Genomic DNA, 18,672 nt, shown 5'->3' with positions numbered 1-18,672 from the left:
GTCTGAGGGGTGGGGTGCAGCCTGGCTGGTGTCCTTTCGTTTGCATCTATGTGTCTTTGCATGGGGTTAAGGGCTTAAGAGCACACTGACCATATCCACAATTTCTTAACCCTCTTAACATGTTGAGTACAGATATGCCTTTCTTGAAAAGATGCTCCTACTGTGTAGACTGTCTGGCATCTGCCTTGGTATTTGAATAAAGGTGCAGTCATCTGGTTGACTAAACCACTCGTGAATAGAGGGCAAATTACTGGACTGTGAGTTCTCTAGACGCTGGCACTGCTAGGTTGCTCGGCTCGGATGGGGTTGGTTTGTGAGACATTCAGACTGGATCCCTACCAGAGTGCTCACAACCACCCTGACTCCTGTCCCAGGGGGTCTGATGGTCTCTGCAGGTACCGCATGCATATGGTGCACATTCGTCGGAGGTTGCAAGTACTGCTGAGGTGCCAACTCGGGAACTGGCTTTGCTTAAACTACCAGAGCTGCCGGTACCCACCAGTTACTCCCCCACCAGTCAAATGGAGGGCCTTGAGCATGCTCCGTATGATCTGGCACCCTCGGTTGTATCTACTAGATCTTACGATTCCCGGGTTCTGCGCATAGAAGATTCGGTGAGATAGATTGCTTCTTTCCCAGTAGGTGGCACTATAACATTTCCTATTGAGCACAGAGAGGAAGGGCTTTGTCAAATTTTGCCCCTCTAGCCAACAGGGATGAAGATTGGGAAGGAAAAACCAGAGGCTGGATTTGTCTTTGCCACTCACTGGAAATAAGGTTGCTTCAATGCTGAAGTCTATTGGGCACTTTGTTGGAAGTGGTTCTGTGGAGCAGGAGTGTGACCGTCCAGTTTTTGGTTTTTAGATACGTTTCTGATTGGCTCAGAACCTTGATTTCATTACTCTTTCTCTTCCTCAGGACTTAGATTTTGATGCTAAAGACATTTTTTCATCGAAGCTGTAGCATGTATGATTATAGCCTCCTGGGGCCACTAACAACATTTAATATCTTTAATGGACAAATTCCATGACTAGCTGACAGCCTAACCTTCACTACCTTAATGTTTATTTCTCTGAGGTTTACCTCAGTCTTCACTCCGGTGAAGTTAACACCTCTGAGAGTTAACATTGAACTCAAAGTTGGAATAGTTCTCCAGCTCTCATAATTACAAATAAAACAGCAGCCCCCAGGAACTTTGACAAACTTTGACTCGGACGGGGCAGTCATCCACTGGGTGAGATGGGAAATGCTGCATTCTGCCTTATGTTGGCCCTTGTTTGTGGATAAGGCTCTGGAGTTAACCTGGAGCTCATCCTGCTTCTGGGTACAAGGTGTGTCTTTGCCTATTTTCCCCGCCAATCTGCCAGAAGAGCAGTCATACACCGGGTGCAGTGAACAACCCCATCCCCTCATTGTGCTTTTCTTCAGGTGTCTATTTTTTTCCCTTTGCAACAGAGCCCTGGCTGTCCTAGACTCAGTTTGTAGACCAGTGACTTGACCTCTTCTAGTGTGTTACCGAAACTTGCACGGTCTCCTGATAGTACATGGCTCAGGACCAAATCATTAAGAGCTGGAATAAGTATTCCTGAGACAGTAACTAACCATAAAGAATGTTAAGTCTTAAGGAGGCTGGGATTTTGAACTTGAGGTCGCCCTGCTTCTGCTTCCCGAGTGCTGGCGTTAAAGGCGTGTGCCACCATGCCCAGCCTTTAGGTGTCTTTGAAAAGACGGGGTCTTCATGGTTGAAGCTTGCCTGGGACACACTATATAGTCTAGAACCAGTAACACCTGTCCAAAGGAGCATTCCCTCCATGCAATGAAATGTTGATTAGCTGAAGCTGGAACAGATGGATTACGAGTCTGCAATAGACGAAACCTTTGGGTCATGACCCCTTATTAAGGCTCTTTCTCAGGAGTTGCATATCAGATCCCTCCATTAGGATTCAAGACAAAGATTACATTATGTGGCAACAAAATGTTACGGAAGGGCAACTACAATGAGCTGTATGAAGGTTTGCATTAAGGTTGAGAACTACGCTAGCCATTTGCACTGCTCATGTACTTTAGACACCACAGTTGTGGAGAACACTGATCGCTCCTAATTTTGTCAGAGACTTATGTTCCACTGTTCAAACATTGTAAGTTTGTGAGCATCAATTAAAATGGTAAGTATGCTTTAGAGGCTGCACCTCTGGTGGAGCACTTGCTTGGCATGCTTGAGGGTCCCGGCTTGAGTAGCAAAAATACTGTCAGCAGCTCATTTTCCCCCAGTCACCGTTTGCAGAGGACAGCTGGGAGCCAGCAGCTCCTAACTCCCATGGTGTGGGTGTCTGGGACTGAGCCCAGGTGCTTAGGAGCCGAAAGATACACCTTTATCCACCAAGCCGTTTTGCTGGCTTTTGTCGTAGGAAGCTTCGAATCTAGTGAGGACTTGGCCAGTGTGATCAGTGTCACTAGCATCCTTTGGAACAGGTGCTGCTGTGTGGCCCTGCATTCATCTGATCTGTGGCATGAGTAAGATTTCCTGTCAGCTTCCATGATCAGTAAAAAGAGAAATCGTGAATTCCACCTGATGTTTCCAGATTTCAGAAAGATGGCACAGTATTTGAGAAACAAGGAAATGGAAGGCTGCTGGAATGGTTGCTTATTTCACTTTTGCATGTTCCTTCTAGGCTGTCCCATTCTTGGCATGTTCTTAATTGTCTTTGTGGCCTGTGAGTCCAGGCAGATTGGATATACACAGAATAGTATCAGGAATGTGAGTGGGAAGCTTAGTGGCTGCTTGGCCTTCAGAAAGTGTCTATTCAGGGGAGACTCCCGTATCTTCTAGTTTTCCCCCGATGGGCTATTGTTCTGGGTAGCCATGTGATCGGTGCCTTTGCTTTGTCCTGAGTGTTGGCTTGGGCTGGGGACAGCAGGATCAGTGGTTTGGGCCTGCACTCCTCCCGCTGCTGTCATTATCAGTGTGTCCAGATGGTCACAGTTCCCTAATCTGGTATTGGAGATCAGATGGGACCATAGCCGTTGTGTCTGGCGGTGGTGGGCCAGCCCCAGCTGGGGAGACCCTGCAGACATGGCCCTGGGGCTCTGAGGATGGGAGAGACTGGGAAACAGGCTCCTCTTCAAAAGGCAATCTGGGTGCAAATGAGGGTCGGCAGATGGGGCCAGGCAGTACCCAGGGCTGCATCTTGGCATCCCTGGGGTGTTTGCCCTTTCTTGCCACCTAGCAGTTCTGTCGCTGTCCTGGAGCTCTGGGCCATACCAAGTGTACAGTAGCAACAGGGTTGTGCCTTGCACGGGTGTTGATCTGCCAGTCAGGTGAATCCTGGTCTGTAGCTGTGGTGCCTTCCGCCCTGAAACCAAAATGCTGAGCCTGGAGAGATGGCTCAGTGGATCAAGGATCTAGCTGCTAATGATGTTTAGTATCTACAGTAACAAAAGTAGACCGGGTAATGAATGTGGTAAAGGCTGAATGCAGGTGCTCCTCAAAAGCTGATCTGTTGGGACCTGATACCTAATGTCATAGCGTTAAGAAATGAGGACTGGTGACATGGCTCAGTTGGCAGTGTTTGCCGTACCATCCTGATGACCTGAGTTCTGATCCCAGAACTCATGTAAAGGTGGAAGGAGAAAGCAGACTCCACAAAGTTCTTCTCTGACTTCCACATGTACTTCATACATGGCACATGTATACACATACCACATTACAGGAAATGAATACAATTTTAAAAAGAAATGGGGGCCTTTGGGGATATGAATAAGTCACCTGGGATTAGTGTCATTTGAGAGGTTGAAAAAAATGTCCTGTTCTCTCCTGCCAGTTGAGAATAAAGAAAAAATGCAATTTATAAAGCAGAGCTCTCCTGACGGATTCTGATGGCACCTAGGCTCCTGGACTCTCCAATGTCCAAAACTGAGTAATTTACCCGTTCAATTATATTCACATACTGGTCTAAGGGGAGTGTGTCTGCTTGAGTGGCCTACTGGAGTACTGGCAGACTGCAAAAGCAGGGAGTGGGTGCTACGGATGCCTTCTCTGGGCAAAGCAGGCATGATCTGGAACACACCCAACTTTTGAAAAAAGGTTTATTTCTAAAAGAAGAGGGACAATAAGTTAGAGGGCTATTCACATGGAGGTCCCAGGAGGGGCGCCAGGTGCCATGTCCACATTTCCTCTGACTCCTGGCTGAGATCTCCAGGCTGAGTCATCTGCTCAGGCTCTGGACGATAGTGACGCAGCCGTGAGAACTGGTGCAGCGCTGCAGGGATGGCTGGGCCTCCACCTGCCCACTGCTAGGGTCAAAGGTGAAGACGCTACTGGTGCTTTCCCCATGCTCGTCCCGCCCACCAAGGATGTGGACCTTCCCGTCACACACCGTCACGCCACAGCTCTCCTAAGGGGACAGACAAGACAGTTAACTGGGCTGCAGCCAGGGGCTCTCTTGGTCCCTAGCCTGCCAAGCCACATAGCAGAGCCTTGCCCTACAGATGGGCCAGGCAGTCTGGATGGCAGGAGACAAAAAAGGGTACACTTGACCCCGTGAATGGCCTGGACAAGCTGCCCGCTCTGCGTCTCAGGTCTTATCTGCCCTCTTCAGTGTCACTGAATATGGTGTATCCTTCACTTGGTCATAGCCAAAAAGCTAAGGCTATGCCTGGAAGATCATATACATGGGAAAAGTAACATCATCCTACACTTATTCAGAAACGTTGGAAACCTCAGCCCGAATCATCCAGGGCCCAAACTGACAGGAACCACCAACTACATAGTTTCTTTGGAGTTTTGGGGCAGCAAGTGGGGGGATTCAAGGGGCTGTGGGTATCAGAACTTGTACCTCTGGTCACTGATGTCACTGGAGAGAGGACCTTACCAAGTCCCTTGCCCACTCTCGAATTGGTACCTCTGAGGTAGACCAAACCTCCACTCAAGTCCCAGCACTTGACTTGTAGGTACTGCCTTTACCCAACTGATGGTCCTGGGCTAACCGCTCCAAGGCTAGTCTCATCTGAAATGAGGTGAGTGACCACTGGGAGGAAAGCAATGGGACCGTATGAAGCCATTTTCCACGGAGTCATACCAAGATCTCTAACCGTGAGCTCCAGAGCCTTGGAAGCGAGTCTGCACTCCTGAGTGGGCCAAGTCAGGGGCCTGCCAGGGAGCCCCACTTACTCACCACAGGGCTGGGCAGGTCAGCTGCCTCTCCCCAGACATCTGTGCCAGGCTCATAGGTGAAAATTTTGCTCATGAGGCCTCCCACCACATAGATGGTGTCTCCCAGGGAGACGGCCTCAAGACACCGCTGCAAGAAGGGTGCTGGCGACCGCAGAGTCCACTGGTCCTCCTTGGGGTCAAAGCACTGCACCTGCAGGAGGGAAACGGTGGAGAAAGAGCCTTTCCCGGCAACGCCCCGCTACCCTGTCTCTAGGAATACTTGGCACATTACCCCAATTTTTATCCCGCTATGATTGGCTATGCAGTGCTGGGGGTCAAACCCCGAGCTTCCTGCCTTCTACAACCCCCGGTTTTTAATAGTTTTTTTTTTTTTTTTTTTTTTTTAATGGAGGAAAAACATTTTAACAACTCTACCTCTCTCATCTAATTTTTAACAATATATTTTTATTTATGTGTCTCTCTGTGTCTCTGTATGCCTGCAGAGGCCACAAGAGCTAGAGTGAGGGGCAGTTGTGAGTCATTTGACAGGGCTGCTGGAACCAAATTCTGGTCCTTTGCAAGGGCAGCCAGTGCTCCTAACCGTTGAGCCATCCCTCCTGCCCCAATCTTGCCATTTTTAAAAATCTATGAAACCCACATGAGCGGTGCCAGTGGAAGAGGTATTCTGCTGACTCCTGCTGACTGAGTGCCCTCTGAGGCCATCTCTCTCTCCCCTCCTCTCTTTTTTCTCTTGGTTTTTCAAGAGACGGTTTCTCTGTGTCTTGGCTGTCCTGGAACTCGCTCTGTAGACCAGCTGGCTTGAAACTGGCAGAGATCTGCCTGCCTCTGCCTCCTGAGTGCTGGGATTAAAGAAAGGTATGCTCCGGCTGAGGTCAAACTACCCCGAATGCTTACAGGATTCAGAAACTAGACGGGCTGACACCAGCGCCCAGATCTAGCCTGCACACAGTAGGCTATGCCGCAGCTTCTAATGTCCCCTAACCCCAAGGCCTGAGCCCACCTTGTCAGTGTTGACACCGTCCTGCCCGGCGCCCCCTATCACGTAGAGCTGGCCCGCGCAGGGCGCCACGGCTGCAGAGCTCACGGCCTCCGGCAGGGGCGCAGTGGCCGCCCAGGTGTTGGAGAATGGGTCGTAGCGCTCCACGCTGCGCAGGCGCCGCAGGCCATCGAAGCCCCCCACTGCAAAGAGCTGAGGAACAAAGGCCAGGGCCCTGGGACTCAGAGCTGTAACCGACTTCAATGCCCCACCACTTCAGTGGGAGCCCACCAGGGGCGTCCCAGCCCGGCCACTGCCTGGCCAAGTTCCTCCCTCCCTAGTTCAGGAACCTTCCCTGCTCAATGCAGTTCAGGAGGAAAGTGTCTGAATGAAGAGGATTCCAGGTAGCTCGAGTGGTTACTAAGGGTTTACCACCCACCCACCAAATCCCTGTTTTTGAATGCAGAATGACGTTTACAAAGATAACTGGCAGTATTTTGTCTCTAAGTGGCAGAGTTAAGACAGAATACCTGGGCTGGAGAGATGGCTCAGCGGTTAAGAGCACTGGCTGCTCCTGTAAAAGATCCGGATTCGATTCCCAGCCAGCACCCACACGGCAGCTCACAAACGTCCCTAACTCCAGTTCCAGGGCATCCATGGCCCCAGGCATGCACGAGGCGCACATACATGTGCGTGTAGGCAGAATACCCATACACATAAATAAATCTTACAAAACCAAAACCTGGTCTGTTTGGTCCCGAAGCCCCGAACTTTCGCGACTGAACTGTATTCTGACGGTGATGGCTATTTATCTGGCAGGGGTGGTAATGCTGAGCCAGGGTCTTGCTACTGTAGCCCTGGCTGGCCTCAAACTCACGACCCTCTTGTCTTGGCCTCCCAACTACTGAGATTACGGGTGTGAGCCACTAAGCCCAGCTGCAGTGATGCCTGTTAGCATTCTTATGTGATCTTGAGCAGGTCCTTCTCTTTTGGGGGTCTCAGGTCCCCTTCCCCCAGATCAGCTCTGCCGTGGATCCCAGGGCAGCAGCCACAGCATGTGCCTACCTGTCCCTGCAGGGCCGCCATCTTGTGCCTCCACCTGCCCTTGTGCATCGAGGCAACCTTGATCCAGGTGTGCAGATGGGAGCTGAACATCCAGACATCACGGCTGTTGATGTGACCTCCTACGGAGAAAGAAACAGCTGTCTTCTCCTAGGCCTCGAACTCCGTGTCCCTAAATCCAAAGGACGGGAGGAAGGATTTCTCACTGGGCTGGTGTAAGACTTGACCTATTAGCCACAGTGTGTTTTGAATGGAAGGAGAGGGTCTGCCCTGGGACTCCTGAGGGACAGGAGATCCAGGGACGGGAAGGCAATGTGCACCAGGTGCCTGTGGTGGGTGCCAGTTGTGCTCAGGGAAGCAAAGGAGGAGATGTATCCCTCAAGATGGCGGCCAAGGGAAGGCGGAGTCTGCACAGTGATGGAGTAGAAGGTGGCCGGGTCTTGTTTCTTGACTAACGCTTTATCTTCATTTCCAGTCTCATCTCTCTGAGGTGTTGAGATTATTACACCATTTCCACATAGGTCCGTGAGGTTTACGGACCCAGAATGACCTGCTGAAGACCGGTGGCCTTTTGTCAGAGCAAAGGGCAAAGCCGAGACGTAAGGCCTCTGGCTCCAAGCCCGGCATCAACACTCCCAGCTGGGCTTGGCTCTGCAGGACCACACGGTTTCAGCCACTGACTGCAGGGGATATGGGAAAGCCGGCCCACATCTCCTGACTGGAGGGAAAAACAAGGGGAGGGGGGTAAACAAGAGGCTCCCACTTCACTGTGCCCTCACCCGAAACGTAAATGTCATTCCGAAGTGCACAGGAGGCAAACTCGGAGCGCGTGTAACCAGGCAGGCTGGGCAGGGGCGTCCAGCGCTGGCTCTCCGGGTGGTAAGCATCTGCAAAAGGCAGCTTCAAGAGTCCCTTTCGGTCACACCCGCCAATGACCACAATCACTTCAGCGAGGTCCATGAACCTGGGGTGGATAAACCCAATACCTGTAGCTCCACACCCACGCTGGCTGGTGCCTTTTCATACTGCCCCAGACCCCCACATACGCTGCTGGGGATTACTGAACCAGAATGCTATTGACTCTGTCTCTAAGCCATATCTCTAGCCCGAGGGCTTGCTTTTTCTGTAACCTCTATTCTGTTTCCGCTTCCTGAGTACTGGACTTACAGGAGCAGCACCAAGCCCTCACAGCTCCGTTCTCGCTGTTTTGATCATGGCCAGACAGTGTCGTTGCCCTTCTGCCTACCCTGGCAGCTGCCAGTGGAACCCACTGCCTCCGACCTGATCTCTAGGTGCAAATAGAAAGGAGGCACCAACCAACCCTTACCCCAGTCTACTTGCCTCTAAGTTACAGGAAAAAAGACCTTCCCAAAGCCCTTCCTCTTCAGTTGTTTAGTCTTTCAGACCGTTAGGATTATTGTACATTTTACACAGGAGAAAAACTGAGGCTCATGGATTATGGGCTCTCGAAGCCACGCTCAGTTTTGAATGTTATGAATCCTCCATCCTCAACAGTTAACGTACTGTGTCTTTCCCCTAGCCATCTCCAAATGGGGGAATTGCTATGAGCAAGATGACACACACTTCCCACAAAGCTCTCCACCGCTGACCTTTTGGCTTTCTGGCCTCCCCAGGTTTCCCAAACTGGCTAGTGCTTTCCTAGCTCATCTTGTGTCTCTGGCCGCATACTCATCATTAGAGACAGCATAATCCCTGTCTTCTGTCCCTCAGGTATGAAGCGCCATTGCGGACTCTAGTCTTTGGGTTTGGCATTGCACAGGTACAGTGGGCGTTTCTCACGCCTTTGCATGTTTAGTTGTCTTACTAGCCCCATGCGTCCCCAGAGAGCAGATCCCGCCAGGACCCGTTTCTCAGAATGGCAGACGGGGCAGGAAATGGAATACATCGCTCCTTCACAAGACTAACTCTTCGAGGCAGGGCGCTGGGCACCAAGCTTATGAACCGCTGACATTTCAAGAGGGATAACGAAGGAGCCGGAGCTGGGTGGTGGTGGTGGGGAGACCTCGCTGGGGCGCAGGGCCAGCAAGCCGGAGGCCATACCTCCGCGGCCGGGCCCGCAGCGCGCCCGCCTCCCGGCCCAGGATGAAACAGGCGCGGGCCTCCAGCAGCAGCGGGCGGCAGTCGCCGCAGGCCTGCAGCAGCTCGTCCGCCTCCACCTTCTCCAGGAAGTAGGCGGGCGCCAGCAGCGGCAGGCGCACGTGCTCCAGCAGGCGCCGCAGCTGGCCGCGGCGGGCCGGCGCGTCGTGGCGCACCCAGCGCATGGCCGCCTCGAACACGGCCTCCTCGCGCGCCACGCGCAGCGCCGGGTCGGCCAGCAGCGCCGCCACCTCGTCGGGCGCCAGCTCCAGGAAGTCGGCGTGGCGCGTCACCTCCACGAAGGCCTGGCGCAGCACGCGGCCGCAGCGCTCGGCCAGGGGCGCGAGCGAGAAGGCGGCGGCCACGCGGCGCAGCGCCAGGCTGTTGGCGGCGCGCAGGCGGCCCTCGAGGAAGCGCGCGCACGCCTCGCGCAGCCCCGCCACGCCCAGCCGCTCGGCCAGCGCCAGCACGGCGGCCGCCTCGTCCTCGGCGCGCAGCCGCACGCCCGCGCCGTACACGTAGTCGAGCACCACGGCCAGGGCCGCCGCCGCCCCGGGCGCCTCGGGCCCTACCGGGAGCACGGCCGCTGCACGCTCGGGCCGGCCGGCCGCGAACAGGCCGCGGAAGTGGGCGCTGGCCGCGCTCAGCGCCGCGCGGTGGCACGGGAAGTCGCGGCCTCCGGCGCGCAGCACCACGTCGGTCAGGGTGCCGCTCCGGCGATACGCGTTGAGCGTCTGCAGGATGCGCTGCGCGTGGCAGGACGCGGCGCAGGGTGCCTCCGGGCCAGGCTCCGGCTCCTCGCTCTCCGGACTCTCCCGCATCCTGCCGGGGAGAGAACACAGACCTCATCAAAGATGGGCTGGCCGGTGGCCACCCCGTACATTTAAGCCTTCCCTCGCTAGTTCACTCACCACTCACATCCGGCCATGCATCTACTGTCCCCACCCCAACCCTGGCCCATCTAGACTCCTGACAGGGCTGGACCAGTCCTGCCTTCTGTGTCGAGACTCCCCTCCAGTACCTACTCCAGCCACCTTGCCCATTTCTCTAAGCTCGGCAAGTTTTCTGCCAGGCTCTGCCGGAAACAGATGGCAGACTCAAATAGGATCATTTGAGGAGGGTCAAAAAAGGGAGGGGGGAATGGAACAATTATACAAGTCTAGACTGTGCAGTGTTTAGGGATTTCAGCTGGGGTTGAGCCGTGTCACCAAGAGGAAGATTACCCAAGTTCTGAAGGGGAACCTTCAGGGCATTTGCTGGAACCTTGACAGAATGTCTGTATAGGGTTAGGTCCTGTTGCATGAGCTGTAGGATGTGGTAAAGAGATTCATGCTACCTTCAACAACAGTGTGTGTGTGTGTGTGTGTGTGTGTGTGTGTGTGTGTGTGTGCGCGCGCGCGCGCGAGCCCCAGGCATAATCCCTGGCTTTCTGGAGCGCAGAGCTTGGGCAGGGATCCTTTGAGAGAACTCAGGAGAATTGGGAGAGCTCAGAAAGGACAGTAAACATGGAGCTGAGTTAGGGAAAGGATTCCGGGGATGAGGAGAATTAGCTGAGTAAAAGCAAGAGAGAGAGAGAGAGAGAGATGTTTCTAGTTTCCAGCGGAAAGATCCAGGCTCTAGGGACCACACGAGGCTCTAATCCTCCTTTAGTCTAGAGTGATCTGACCTGGGCAAGGCGCTGGCCCCATCTCTGAGACAGGATCATGCATAGTGCCTAGCCAACCAAAGACCTGTAACTGCAGGCCAGGGTGTATGGAAGCCCTGGGTTTGTAGTCTGCCTGGATCACTGCTTACCTTTTGACTCACGCAGAGTCGGGGCGAGCATGGAGTGTGGGTGAGTTGACCCTCAGAGCTCTGAGAAAAGCCTTTTGTCACACACCTCCTTCAGGAAGTTTGTTGGGAGGAAACAGTCACATACAGAGAGCCTGCCCTTTAGAGGTTTGCTGTGAGAGTCAACGAAGAGGTGTGTATGAAAACACACCGCAGGTTGCAGGCCGCTCACTGGCTAGGGTTTGGCTAGGGTCTGAAGATAGGAAGCCTTTTCCTTTTTACGGGAACTTCCTCTGAGGCTCAGCTCTGCCTCTCTCTCTCCCTACATTTCCCCCCACCTCTGGAGGGAAGATCCGCCTGGCTTTCACAGCTTATGCAGGCCCATGCTGAGCAGTGGATCTCTTGCCTCATTGTCACAAGAAATAAGCTCCAGGTGGACAGGACTGTTGCCCGGGTAGAGGCGGCCAGCTCAAGCCCTTCATGCACCAGGCTGTTAAGTCTAGCCCCGCTGCAGGACCTGCCATGGTGGAGGCGGGGCCTCACGGAACAACCAGGGATCCACAGAGGTGGTGGGACAGGTCATCTGAGTGCAGGAGGGCTGTCCTTAGCTAGCCCAGGACGCGGCTACTTTCTAGGCTGAGACCCAAGAAGGCCGGTCTCAACATAAGGACAATCCCCCTCCTGTTGTGACAATCCTTAATTATGTTCACCTCCTAGGAGCTTTGCCAATATTTAGTCATTCTACTGCCACCTTCTGCCCTAGGCTCAGGGAACTGTGGCCACATGGTAATAAAAGACTCAGTTTCCACCGTGGAGTCCTACAGTCTGAGGGCTCAAGGACACACGGGAAGGTAGGGATCCCCATCTTGGGTTCCATCAGCATTCTCCCATCTCACAGTCCAAGCACCTCACAGCTCATGGGCTGACTGAGTCTCAGCCAGTGGAAACCGCTCAGCACACCACTGTCCTGCTATCCCTCTCGACACTCACACCTCCACCCCGCTCTCCCCAACACCCTGATACACAGCACAGGCTCACCCTTTGGATGGACACTTCCCACAGCAAGACAGACTTCTAGCCAGGCACCCCAAACCCTGCCTCTAGGTACTCGGCTCTTACCCGGCCACTCCCTCTTCCAGGGACTCAGAACTGCTGCTCTGGAGGAGACGCTCGATCGCTTGCTCCTTTTCCTGCCCGTGCCTGCTGCTTGCCGGCTCACCCGCTTTCCTAGCAGCCTGAGCTCCTGATTTTATTCTCACTTTGCCTAGCCTCCCACTTGGGCTCAGCTGCGGGAGGACAAAGGGACTGGACGCCAGGGGGGAGGGGAGGAGAGGGAGCCGGTAGGAATGGGCACTGGGCTTTTGTTCTGCTCTTGGACCAGGCTTGAGAGGGAGGGGTGAGGAGAAGCATGGGGATGTGGGGATGATTGTGTGTGAAACACTGAGGGAGCTAGGGTGTTTGAGGAGTGGGGTGACTGGTCCAGGGTTTGTTGGGGTGTATACAGGGTGTCCACCTCAGGTGGAAGGGGATGTTGTTGGCATGTAGGTGTCCTAGAACCTGTATGTGTGTGAGTGCATGGAACCCAGTGACTGTGTAGCGCTGGGGTGCTTGGGGTGCTTGGGCTGTGTGGACATGTGAGTGCATGGCTTTGGATGTAACCAGAACGTGGCTGAGACTGCTTCGGATCCAGGTCTCCCTCCTGCCCCTCTGTGACTGCCACAGGCACGTTCCTCCCTCAGAGCGCACCTGTCACTGTGCGTCTTTGCATCCTCCATTGTATTTGTGGGTTCATTTGCATGTCAGGGGCTTGTGTGCAGGAGAGATGAGTATAACGCGTCTGTGTGCACGCAGGCTCGTGCCTGTGTGACGAGGATCTCTCTGTGCTCCGGGCATGATGGGTGTGGCCCTGTAACTGCGGTGTCTGAGTGGAGGAGTGTGGGCCTCTTGGACAGGGCACAGTGGGCAAGGACGTGCTGGCACTGAGCAGACGGAGTTGGATGGAAAAGAATGGGGCAGCTCTGCATCTGCCTTGCCTTCTGGAGCCAGAGAAAGTGGATTTGGAGGTTAGCACGTGAGCACGTGCTGCCTCTGAAGGACTGCCGGGCCTGGAACCCATGGAGCAGACCTTGCTGGCAGAGGAGCACAGCCCTGTGGGGAAGAGATGGCCTCAATAAGAGCCTGTCTGTTCTGTCGGGACACGGCCACAGGCGCTGCACACCCCTGACCACAGCGATGCCGCCCCTGGGTTTGACTCTTCTCATCAGGGTAATGCTGGTTCCTGCTCTAAGCTTCGTGTGGGGTCGCCTCTGCATGTGTTAGAGCCCGGTCCTGCCGGGATCAGGCAGGAAGGGTGTGGAGGATGGGGGTGTTGCAGTTTGATAGGAGCATTCGAGTCTCCCAAAAGGCTTCCCGGGGGGCCGGTGAGATGACACAGCCGGTAAAGGCACCTGCTTCCGTGTCTGAGGATCTCTAGGATCCACGTGGTGGAAGAAGAGAACCCGTTCACATACATGCACACAGTGTCTATGCACATTCACACAGCTGCACATACAAAAACAAATAGAATTTTAAAACATTTAGGCCACTTTTCATGGTGCATGCCTTTAATCCCAGTACTCAGGAGGCAGGGGCAGGTGGATCTCTGTGAGTTCTGGGACAGCCTGGTCTACATAGTGAATTCTGGGCTAGCCAGGGCTACATAGTGAGACCTGTCTCAAAAAAAATGTTTTTATTTTTAAGCTTCGTTTCTAGCTGTGGTGTTATGAAGTCATTGAGTGCATTCCTAATGGATTCACCCGCTAATGGTTAATACTTTGGGGGTATTATTATGATGTGGTGGAGAACAGGAGTGGGGAGCCCCTGCATTTTCTCTCTCTGCCTCCTGCTCACCGTGGAGTTTGTCATTTTGTTCTGCTACATGCTCTCTGCCATCAGAACATTCTGCCACACCATGCACAGGGCTAGAAGAAATGGTAGGTGTTGAAACCTCTGAAACCATGAGCCAGTACATCTTTCTTCTTATCAGGTTCTTCTCTAGTATTTTGTTCCAGTGATAAAAGTCTAACTAATGCAGGAGGGTTTGGCAAAGCATGTGATCTAAAGGCTGGTTTATGTTTGTCTATGGCCCCTGCTTGTGTTGACTAGTTTTATGTCAACTTGACACAAGGAAGAGTCATTTGGGAAGAGGGACACTCAATTGAGAAAACGTCCCCACCTAACTGGCCCACAGACAAGCTTTGTGGGGCATTTTCTTGTTGGTGGTTGATGTGGGAGGGCCCATCCCATGGGAGGAGGCAAGGGGTCCTGAGCTGTACAAGAAATCAAGCTGAGCAAATCATGAGGGGCAAGCCAGTAAGCGTCATTCCCCCATGGTCTCTGCTGCAGCTCCTGCCTCCTGGTTCCTGTCTTGAGCCCCTGCCTTGACTTCCTCAGTGACCCGAGAGCTGTAAGATGGAGTAAACTCTTTCCTTTCCAAGTTGCTCTTGGTCATGGTGTTTTATCACAAAAATAGAAAAGTAACTAAGACTGCCATTATACCAGGGGAGGGGGAGAGCGTTGCCATATGGCCGTGAAAAGGTGTTAATGGGGCCAGGGAGATGGCCACATCTGAGAGCTTAAGCTCAGTCTCTGGGACCCTGTCCTAGGTAGTTTCAGTTGTCAACCTGACACAAGCCTGGAGTCACCTGGGAAGATGGAAGCTCAGCCGAAGAACTGCCTTGTGAGACTGGCTTGTGGTCATGCGTGTGAGGTATTTTCTTAACTGCTAATTGATGCAGAAGGATCCAGCCTATAATGGAAAGTGCCACACTCGTCAGGTGGTCCTGGGCTTCATAAGAAAGAGATCTGAGCAAGCCAGAGGGAAGCAAGCCAGTAAGGAGTGTCCCTCCCTGGTCTCTGCTTCAGCCCCTGCCTTGCGCTCCTGCCCTCGCTGTTCTTGAGGATGGACTGTATGTAGACTGTGAGCTGAAACCACCCTTTCCTGGCATCGCTTTCGATCACAGCAACAGAGAACACACTAGGGCACACCGACATGGTGGAAGGAAGAACATGCTCTCACAGGTTGCCTCCTGACTTCCACATCTGTACTGTGACATACAGACAGACAGACAGACACACACACACACACACACACACACACACACACACACTCACACACACTCGAAAATTTTAGAGATGTGGGTGGTTTGGGGACCTTTATACTTGGGAAGGAGCTGAGGGTTCACAGAGGGCTTGTAGGGAATAGGGGGTCATCTGAGCAGGGGAGACACTAGAGGAATGTCCAGAAGGTGAAATCGGGCAGTGAGGTACCCTCTGTAGTCAAGGGGAGCTGCTAGAGGGCTTTAGCAAGGGGGAGGGGGTGTTTCAGTGACCCCTAAGTGAGGGAAGAGAAGCCAGGCTACGGCATGCGCTGAAGACCCATTGGAGAATGGAGACAGGACTGCTATTCATGTTTTGGTGACCAAGAGGTGGCCTGACCGTCCTTGGGCAGGGGAGGGTTGCAGAGTCAGATTCTGATGATGTGGGATGCAGCTGGCAATTCTGAATGGGACCCCAGGTTCTTCACCTTTCTTTATCCCCCCTCCCTAAGACTGCAAGGTGTTTGAAGTGCACCAGCATGTCCAGGAGCCTTGGACACCCTGGCCAGTGGGCCCAGGGGAGAAGACTGGACCGGGAGGGGATTCCATGAAGATGGGTCATCTTTTTTGAATGGGTTTCCACAGGCTGAACAGTCATATGGGCAGGAGAGTATGCTCCTCCCAATCTGGCAGATCTGGTTTGCTTCTGCCTGTGTCCAGGGCCAGGCAGGAGATGATCTCTGACCCAGATTTCAGCAGTGAGGGAAATAGTGGGTAAATCCTCCAGACTTCCATGGGGGCTGGGTAGAGAGGCAATGGGGGCCTACTGAAGGGTCCGAATTTGGAAGGGGCTCATTTCCTTCCTTCCAAGGTGACACAGAATCTTTCGTATACCAAGAATTCTGTGTCCCACATTTTGAGAGGACACAGTGCCTGGTCTCCTGGGTGGCATGGCATTTACCCAGTGCAAGCTGGAGCAGGGCTTTCGCCTTCCTCTTCCCTTCAGGATGCACTCAAGGCCATGCAGATTCGAGGAGGGGGGCCTCAAGAAGTAAAGGCCTCCCCTGTTTTCCACTGCTGACTTTTCCCACACAGGGCAGAAGGCAGAACCCCGGAGACACAGACACCTGTGTTCCCCGTGTTGTATTTGGCCTCCAACTCAGGGACCAAGGTGAAGAGGCATCCCCGCATTCAGGGTTTGTCCTCCAATGTCCAGGGGCATGGATGCCTCCATGGCACAACAAAGGCCCTGCTGGCCCCCGCTCTGCAGCCTCCTCAGATCCAGAGCCTCCACCTGCTGTGCCATTCCTAGCTGATACAAAAGGCCAGTTGTGAGATCCCTCCCTCTCTCCCCCTTGTTCTTAGTACAGCTGGAGCTTTTTTTGTTTTTGTTTTGCTTTTTTTAAAGAGCCAGGTATTGTGGAGCACAGCATTAACCCCAACACTGGGGAAGCAGAGGCAGGCAGAGCTCAATTCAAGGCCGTTCTGGTCTACACAGTGAATTCCAGGACTGCAAGAGCTAACAAAGAGAGACCCTGCCTCAAAAAATAAATTATATCATGTACATGGGTGTTTTACCTGTACGTGTGTCTGTGCCATGTGTCAGTAGAGGCCAGTTACAGACAGCTGTAAGTGTTGTGGTGTTAGATATTGAACCGTCTGGGGAAACAGCCAGTGCTCTTAACTGATGAGCCATCTCTCCAGCCCACTGGGTCAGTGGCTAACAACACTGGCTGCTCTTCAAGAGGACCCAAGTTTGGTTCCTGGCTTACTACTGCTTGTAACGCCAGCTCCAGGAGACCAGCACACTGTTCTGGCCTCTGAGAGCACATACACACAAACAGAAATAAGTTGTTTCTTAAAATTTAAAAAGATATATATTTTAAAAGCATGCACCACTAAACCACCTCAAAAGATATTTTTAGGCATGAGAGTTAAGAGTGTGGATGTGGGTTCCTCAGAGGGTAGCCCTGGCTTTGCCTGTGTGACTCTGGATGGTCACTTTGGCATCGTACCCCACATAACGCAAGGGCATTCATTAGTTTTGCAATCTGGGGCTGCTGAAGCCCTGGCGTCATGGCTGACCAAGGGAGGAACCCAGGTATCCAGTCATTTTCACTTTCATCTGTGAAGTGTCTCCTCCTCAAATCCAGGAGCCAGTTCCCAACCCCAAATCCAGCAGGCTGTGTCCCCAAATGCCATTGACAATTCAGAGACAACACACATCAAGATGGCAGCTTTAATTGTCCTTGCCATTAGGTTCCTTCTACTGTAGGCATCTGTGGCCAGAGGCCCAAGCTTGACTGAGCCCTCGGCACTTTGCCCACGTGGCCCATTGCCCTGTGGCTGCTGCGGCAGGAACCTGAGGTCACATCAGTCTGTTGATCACCTGGTCCTCAAGGCTTTTTCTGCCTCAGAGGCCTGTTGGACAACTGGCTGTGAGGCAGAACAGGTAGCTCTGAGCTTGGGATTCTGGCTATCTCTAGCTGCTTCTCAGGACACAGAGGCCAGTGGTAGAGGGAAGCTGGTTGGGAGGAACCTGTCTCCTCCTGAGATGAATTTCCTTGTGCTTTGAGATGGGTGCAGAGAGGAGAGCTGCCAGGCAGGGGTGAGGCCCAGCCATCATCCTCAAGGTAGGTTGGGAACACAGTCAGTCATCCCACAGCACAGAGAGATAAATAAACAGGTGAGGGCACAGGGAGGCATCCACGTTCTCTGTTCTCATGGGGCACACGGCATGGCCCGGTGACTCACCAAACCTTCCAGGCTGGGACACCAAGGATGGCTGTGAGAGTGGACCAGGAGACCAGGCCCTCACTTCCTGGATGAAAAGCCCCAGGCCTGCAGGGGCAACGAGAGGCTGGAGTCCTGGTCCAGCTGAGCCTCAGAGAAGAGCGGCACCCTCGAGAGAGGCCAGAACTGACAGGAGCTTGGGACACACAAGTAGGCTGCGGAGCCAGCTCCCAGGCACTCCAGGTAGTTTCTTTCCGCTCCTCTCTCTTCTAGATTCTACCTCAGGCACGAGCTGGGCAGACAGATCTTCAGCTAATGCCCACCCCGCTCCGTGAGGGTCTTGGCACGGCTGCCACCACTTCGAGGGCCTGTGGGGGTGGCTGTGTTGTTGGCATAGGTGTCATAACTGCTGTCTGAACACATGGAGAGCTCATCGGAGACTTCCACACCATCACTGATCTCTGTTGGACCAGAGGAAGACAGTTGTGGGTGAGGAAGAGGAGCTCTGGGGACAGGCAGACAGGTGAAGGGGAGGGAAGGCACTCAGAGACAGATGTAACCACTGGCTCCAGTTAGCATGGAAACAGTGGGCACTGAGCCTGGCATTCAGGGGCCCCTTGGTCTCTCCTAGGCGTTAGTCCTCTGCCTTCTAGAACTTCCTGCTGCAGAAAACCATGGCACCCTTGGGTGCTTGTCACCCAGTGTTCACCTTCCCCCAGGCGTTTGCACACATCAGCGTCTCTCCTTTGAGTGACTTCCCTTTCCAGCAACACCTCATTTTCCTA

The 18,672-nt window shown here is 53.4% G+C and overlaps 2 protein-coding genes across 4 annotated transcripts in view; both read right to left on the bottom strand.

The window, feature by feature from the left end:
* Window positions 1–4,100: 4,100 nt before the first annotated feature.
* On the bottom strand, window positions 4,101–12,258 carry Klhl35 (kelch like family member 35). The gene is made up of 7 exons (XM_055623569.1): window positions 12,198–12,258; window positions 9,273–10,130; window positions 7,991–8,175; window positions 7,215–7,333; window positions 6,174–6,362; window positions 5,175–5,363; window positions 4,101–4,394 (listed from the first exon to the last, which is right to left on the bottom strand). The coding sequence occupies exons 2-7, from the start codon at window positions 10,127–10,129 to the stop codon at window positions 4,206–4,208; spliced, it is 1,728 nt and encodes a 575-aa protein (XP_055479544.1). The 5' UTR covers window position 10,130; window positions 12,198–12,258; the 3' UTR covers window positions 4,101–4,205.
* Window positions 12,259–17,047: 4,789 nt separating this feature from the next.
* Window positions 17,048–18,672, bottom strand: part of Gdpd5 (glycerophosphodiester phosphodiesterase domain containing 5) — a 76,100-nt gene continuing 74,475 nt past the window's right edge. For all 3 annotated transcript variants that reach the window (XM_055623627.1, XM_055623629.1, XM_055623628.1), the window contains one exon: window positions 17,048–18,348. In XM_055623627.1, the coding sequence (XP_055479602.1) occupies window positions 18,200–18,348 (149 nt within the window). In that variant the 3' untranslated portion in view covers window positions 17,048–18,199. The remainder of the gene's footprint in view (window positions 18,349–18,672) is intronic.

Source organism: Psammomys obesus, unplaced genomic scaffold, assembly GCF_907164565.1.
Source record: "Psammomys obesus unplaced genomic scaffold, mPsaObe1.curated_primary_1811, whole genome shotgun sequence".
Taxonomy (NCBI): Eukaryota; Metazoa; Chordata; class Mammalia; order Rodentia; family Muridae; genus Psammomys; species Psammomys obesus.
Note: the sequence above shows the minus strand (reverse complement) of the source record. Positions and strands in the feature narration are given on the sequence as shown.